This window comes from Eurosta solidaginis, chromosome 5 (assembly GCF_040869045.1).
Source record: "Eurosta solidaginis isolate ZX-2024a chromosome 5, ASM4086904v1, whole genome shotgun sequence".
Classification (NCBI taxonomy): domain Eukaryota; kingdom Metazoa; phylum Arthropoda; class Insecta; order Diptera; family Tephritidae; genus Eurosta; species Eurosta solidaginis.
This window is the reverse complement of record NC_090323.1, coordinates 75,729,850-75,736,569: the sequence shown is the minus strand read 5'-3', so window position 1 is coordinate 75,736,569 and position 6,720 is coordinate 75,729,850. Positions and strand designations below refer to the sequence as shown.

Here is a 6,720-nt window from a genome sequence, read left to right as displayed (position 1 = left end):
GTCCCTTTTCTGCATTATTCTTAAGGGCGAATTAATGGTGACTTATAACCATAAAGCCATAACTAGATAAAACAGCTGATCACACATACCTTATGGAAATCAATGTAATCGAGTTAGCGTTATGGTATGGTACCATTAATCGATTACATTGATTTCCATAAGCTGTTTCGATCAGCTGCTTTATCTGGTTATGGCTTTATGGTTATAAGCACGGTTCAAATATCTACAGATTGGCTCATCTCATCAGCTGATTTTATTTATGTCATTGCATGGTCGAAGGGATTGTCAAAAGGAGATGGCAAACTCAAAATGAAACCAACAAATTGGCAACATTTTACTTACACATACAAAAACTGCTAAGTTTTATGTTTCCATTCCATACCATTCGCACCAACACCAATACACAGATTTTGACAATTTGAACAGACATATTTTGTTGCTTTACAGATGAGCCAATCTGTATAAGGGCTGTACGCAGTTCAAAAGAAAAGTAAAAAATCCTTATAAAATGACAGATAAGAAAAGCTCAAGAAAAATTTCGTTTGGCTAAATTTCTTACGCAGTACGTAGTTCTAAAGTAATTTCATACATTGTCTACTACTATTTTCTAAAGTTTTTTTAAGGAACAGACGCCATGACAACTCTGTTTTGGCAAGAAAAAAATGACTTTGCATTTATTTCTTCAAGAAAAGTGACAGTTACTGCAGGACGTTCAAATATATTATCGTTTCAATTGAATATTTTAATACTAAAACATTTAAAAATGGAAAATATACGCCCCAGCCAGCAAAAGCGCCAAAAGCGTGCATTTAACTTTTCTTCAGAAGAAAAGTTAAGTCTGATTGAGGAGGTAAAGGCTAGACCACGTATCTGGAATATCGGCGACACCTTACATTCCAACAAAAACGTGGTGGAGTAGTCTTGGGAGCAAATTGGCTTGGTTCTATCAAAGCCTGGTAAGTGAATAAAGCTTTTCTAGGTAATATCCATTAACAGACGACTAAAATTTGTAGGTGAAGAATGCAAAGCAGCTTGGATCAGTTTGAGGGAGAGCTACAGCGGTAGAGATGGGGGAGAACCGCTAAGTGAACGATCAGTAAGCGAAAGCGTAGATTGGGAGTTCGCTGCTGAAATGTCGTTTTTGCCAAATGTTTCGCAAAAAAGAAAGTAAGCAATAGGAATTTTAAATTTATATACATATTTAATCATGTTAATTTCCAGAACGTTTACGTCAACCACTGATGCCGAAGCCGGAACACCTGATGCCCCTAGTCCCCAATATGGTTATTTAAGTTTATGTTTAGTACAATATGTTTTTGTTGAGGGAATCCAAAATTTGGGCTCCTTGAAAAAAAAAAAAAAAAACTATACGTTCAATTATGAGTGTTGGCGGCCTCTAGTTTATCCCCACAAGCCATTCTATAATATATGAATGTGCCCGTGGTAGGTATGCCTGTCGTAAGAGGCGACTAAAATACCAGATTCAAGGGGCTGGGTAGCCCAACCCTTCAGGTTGCTAGCGCAATATATAGCTTCTCCAAACCCAATTGTCAACCTCACCTATCAGCGGCGAATCCTGTTTCACTAACAGAAGAGGCTCTGGCGACCCCAAGCTCTTCATGGAACTTGGGGGTGGAGAGGGAGGGAATGGCCTGAAGGTTTAATGTGGCCACATAAATCGTTACCGAGATGGTCGGGCTAGCACCTTAATGGTGCTGTGGTACCGGAGCGTACCGGATCTGTATCCGGCAAAGGACCATCACATCGATAACACTCCCCAAAGCCTTCAGGGAGCAACCTTATCGCTACAACAACAACCGTTTGCATACACTCAGTAAGAGTTTCACTTTTGGATTTGCTCTCATTAACCAGCACATTTCTATTGACTTGTAGCAAAATGCATTGTAATCTCCTTTCACATTCATCTTTCACACAGGCTCCAACACCGTCTTCACGCCCAGCACGCCAATCACAAAGCGAAGAGGTATGGAAGAAGTTTGACAGCCTTTTGCAACAACAACAAGATCTCATAAAGGGTAGGGAACAATCCAAGTCTGAATCGCCTTTCAAGCAGGCCTTTACAGGTTTTGAATATCTTCTTAAACAGCTTCCTAGACCGGTAGCTGACGAAGCGTGCTGTGACTTCATGGACACATTATTGGAGAAGATAGCCCAGCAAAGACATAGATCGTCCCAAAACTGAATGAACTTACTTTTTTTCTTCTATATAAAAAGAACGATTTAATTTATTGAAATACCCATATTATTACTGATTTAATTTTTATGTTTTTATTTATCATTGTCCAGCATTTGGATGATTAATTTTTTAATTTTTCTTCTTTTCAATACAATTTGATTTCTTCTTTCGAATAAATACTGAGCTTTCATACAGTTGAACAAAATAAATGACAAAATAAGATTACTTTTTATAATCAAAAACTGAAAATCATTTTTCGATCACTTTTTTAAATCATTTTTTAATAACTTTGATGAATAAATTTAAGATTTTATAAAGATGAACAAAGAGAATAATAAAACTTCTTTACTTTTGATGATCGATAACTGAAAACAATTTTTCAATCACAATTTGGAATAATTTTTGAATTTAATTTGTCTACCTTCTGTGATCGAAAATTTAAAATCATTTTTCAATCAACGTTCTTAATCTTTTCATACTACCCTTGTTGGCTAAATGATGAATTTTATATTTGTTAAAACTATACTTCTCATTGAAAATCGAACATATCTTCATTACTTCACATTTTTTCAATCATAAAATCCAAAAAAAAATTACAAATATACAAAACATCTTCAAACTAAAAGTAGTGTAAATGGTGCTCTTAACCTAAGATGTCCCCTAGAATTTTTCCAGATACATAGACAAGTTGTGATATGAGACATAGTAAAATCGTGATTTTTTAAGTGACTTCGTTACCATAACTTAAGATAACCATATGACAGATGATGTTGGGTATTTTGGTCGTATGTGTATACATCAGTCAAGTTAATTATTGCCTGCGGTTCAAAAAGCTTACTTCCGAACTTCGGGATGCTATCACCCCGTGATGAAATATGATATTTATATAGTACTAGTCTTTACCCGCGGCCCGTCCGCAAGGAGAAATAAAATATATGTGCTATTCACGTTGGCCTGCTTATCAAGTTATATGTTTAAAAATTATGTTTGTCTAATATACATATATTTCTTGCAACAAAGTAAAAAAAAGTATAACCTATAGGACACGCTTACGTGAATACTACAATACAATTTTTTTTTTGAACTAGGAAAATATTAAATATTATGGAAAAATGAATCACAATCGAATTCACAAATGATTGAAACCCCATTTAATATGCCTCAAAAATGTTATTAAATGTGATCAAAAAATGACTGTGAAAAATATTCTGCCTGTGTGATATCCTTTATCCAAAAGAAATGATCTATAATTAAATAAAAAACAATTTAAACCAATGTTAAATTCTTCTTCAATGCAATCTTACCTGATATGCATATGTATATCTGTTATTGTTGTAATTTGCTTAGCAATAAAAAACATCAAGTAAAAAGTTTAAAGAATGCAATTAGTTTCAAGTATTTAGTACATCTCAGGGATTATGCTGGGTGAACTCGCCTGTGTAAATATTAGAAGTAAATGATTAATTTCAATCGTACCTATAAAATATTATGTAAAACAGTGTTGATAAAATTAAATGAAAAATGAATTTACTTAATAATGAATTTACTAAATAAATCTCAACGACGAGTTCCATAACAAAACATGATATAGTTTTTCCGAATATTGATGAAACCCCAATTTTACTTACATATTTCAATGACTATCAAGACATATAGAAACGCAAAACTTATACTGCAATTAAAAAATTGAGATAAAAAGTACACACTACCTTCATGGGACTATTTATAGTCAAAATTAGTAGGAAATAAATTTTAGTCCCACCTATTTTGACATATCGAACATTGAAAGTTAAGACAAAAAGCTGTAACTATATTTCGACTATTGGTACTTTGCAATGTGTTATGTTTTGGAACTTAACGTGGTAAGTTGAAAACAAAATTACTTTTGTCAAAAACCAAAATGTGTACATCTCCTAAGTCTGTTGCTAATACATACCATGGTTAAACAAACGCCACATCATTTTGCCATGGGACGGATCCCTCGTTTGAATTAACGTACTCCCTGAGCAAATCCCGTATATATTTTCCATATTCAGATGGCCTTCCATGAAAAAACCTTGATTCGTTTTGGTCTTCCCAGATTTCATAATCTCCACGTATCCATTCTCCGCTGCTGATTTCATGACCAGAAAATGTGTTCGGACAGTATTCAGAACCAGCTTTGTTTAACAAGAAGTTGTGAAGAAAGCAGCACGCTGATACTATTTCCTGAGCACGTTGAGGGGTACAAAAAAGTATTTTCCGCAAGCATAACCATTTTGTGCTTAAGATTCCAAATGCATTTTCAATACATCTTCGAGCTCGGCTCAGCCGATAATTGAATATTTTTTCAGATGTTGTCAGCGATCTATGAGAATAGGGCTTCATTATTCGTTTACTCAATGGGAAGGCGTCGTCCGCAACGATGAAATGTGGTACGTTATTCCTGTTGATATTTGTGTCAGGGGGAAATGGCAACTGATCTCTTATTAACTTTGAGCCGAATTCAGAGTTCTTGAAAATGTTGGAATCACCCTCACTACAGTATGCTCCTACGTCTACATAAGTAAATTTATAGCACGCGTCACAAGCAGCCAAAAGAACTATAGAGTGAAACCCATTCATGGAAAGAAAAAGATATAAATATATCAAATATAAATCTCATGATCACACTATTTATAATCAGGCTAAAACTTTCATGAATAGCCCAATGTAACGCGCCAGTACACGATATAAATGTACTTAATTAGCTTAGAAATTCGTATGTTCCTGATTCTCCCCTCATACAGCATCTCTGCCCTCTCAGCAACTCCCTTAACCCTCAGGCCCTCTATGTTTTCTACCTCCCTCCCTACATCTTAAGATCGTGATGTATATTGGAACGATTTTCCGTCATCCCTTGTCAAAGTTGGTTTCGAGACAGAAAGAACGAAAATCGACACTGATGATGGCACAAAGCCGAAACCGGTTTGTCTCGAACAAACTTTGACAAGGGATGACGAAAAATCGTTCCAATATACATCATTTATCCACCATGTCAGAAAATCAACAAAACAAAATAAGTCTTTAGATCTTTCTCTCGGTCTTACCTTACCCAAAATACAGCATGTCTATCGAGCTTCGCTTTTCTACCCCTTGACTCATTTTCTACCATCCCCTCTCTCTTCCGTTTTCATCCCTATACCACCACCAGACTTTCAGCTCGTTTAGACAAAAAACACTCATAAAAGTTACAGCCTGTTTATTTATAGCACAACCACAACAATTGTAAGCTATGTCCGTTTTTGGTTATGAAGAGAGTACGGGCATCTCACCTTGTAATTAAAAAATATGCTTCCGCTTTTTGGAGGCGCTTTAATGGCCACATGTTTACCGTCGATGGCACCAACGCAATTTGGAAAATTCCATTTTTCTTTGCAGCCCTTAGCTACTGCGGACATGGTTTGTTGGTTGAATGGTGGTATTTGGCTCTTCAAAGCTGTGCATATAGCTTGACAGACGTGCGATATTATAGTGCCAAAATGTTGCTTACTCACTCTGTAGCAGGATGCTATATGTCGACCCAAATCACCTGTTGCTAAGTACCTTTTTATATCATTAACTTCATGAAAGAAACTTAAAAGTTAATAGCTACTTACTCTAACACCATTGCTAATTTTGCTTTTTCCGGTATGAAGTCGTTTGGTCTATTGTTTCGCTTCCTCCGTAAATGTGGAAGTAGTTCTTCGTACAAGATATCAAACGTTTGTGGACTCATCCGGAAATTCTCATTAAAAAGGGTAGGTGAGTGTCGCAAGTTCTCAAAATCCGTCTCAAACCTCCCTTTTTGATTTCTCTCAAGGAGGTAAGGGCTTACACGGTACCTTGGTGCTTTGTGACGAACACAATGACTCTTCATTACTTCAGCGCCAGCCATTAAAAGTCCTATGTTTAATGTTGTCATTAAATCTTCCCTTAAGCCAAATAAAAATCTATATAAGTAAATACATCTAAAGGGACCTTACTAGGTGACGATGCAAAACTTAATTATGTTGATGGCGGTATCAAATTACACATTTTGGAATATTTTTAAAAAACAATAAAAATACCCTGAGCCAATCCAACACAGCTTGCTCGATCCATAAAGAAATAGCAGTGCACCGCCACCTAGTAAATGGCATAACATAAACACAATATAGGAGTTTAAATTTTACCAATGAGCCATATTGAAATTATGGAAATGTATATTTAATAATTATTATGAATGTTTGTATTCCACTCCCTGAAGGATCTTCCACTGGTTGAACTTATATTTATTTGCAGCTTTTGAAGGTGTTTTTTACTTCGTGAACGTTTCACTCGTTACCAATTATTATGCAAAAACGTTTTGTTTTTATTTCTTGACCTAGTTCAGCGTTCACAATGAAACGTCAACATTTCTTGGCTACTACTTTTTCATGCTAAAGAAACAATAGAAAATATTTTCTTGTGGTTTTCTTTTGAACTGCGTACAGCCCTATATAGTTGAACCATGGTTATAAGTCACCATTAATTCGCCCTGTAAC

At 35.5% G+C, this 6,720-nt stretch overlaps 1 protein-coding gene across 1 annotated transcript; it reads right to left on the bottom strand.

Moving 5' to 3' along the window:
* Nucleotides 1-3,304: 3,304 nt before the first annotated feature.
* On the bottom strand, nucleotides 3,305-6,110 carry LOC137253205 (putative nuclease HARBI1). The gene is made up of 5 exons (XM_067789737.1): nucleotides 5,815-6,110; nucleotides 5,491-5,761; nucleotides 4,134-4,795; nucleotides 3,502-3,632; nucleotides 3,305-3,441 (listed from the first exon to the last, which is right to left on the bottom strand). Exons 1-3 carry the CDS (start codon nucleotides 6,090-6,092, stop codon nucleotides 4,139-4,141), a joined length of 1,206 nt encoding a protein of 401 aa, XP_067645838.1. The 5' UTR covers nucleotides 6,093-6,110; the 3' UTR covers nucleotides 3,305-3,441; nucleotides 3,502-3,632; nucleotides 4,134-4,138.
* Between the last annotated feature and the right edge of the window lie 610 nt (nucleotides 6,111-6,720).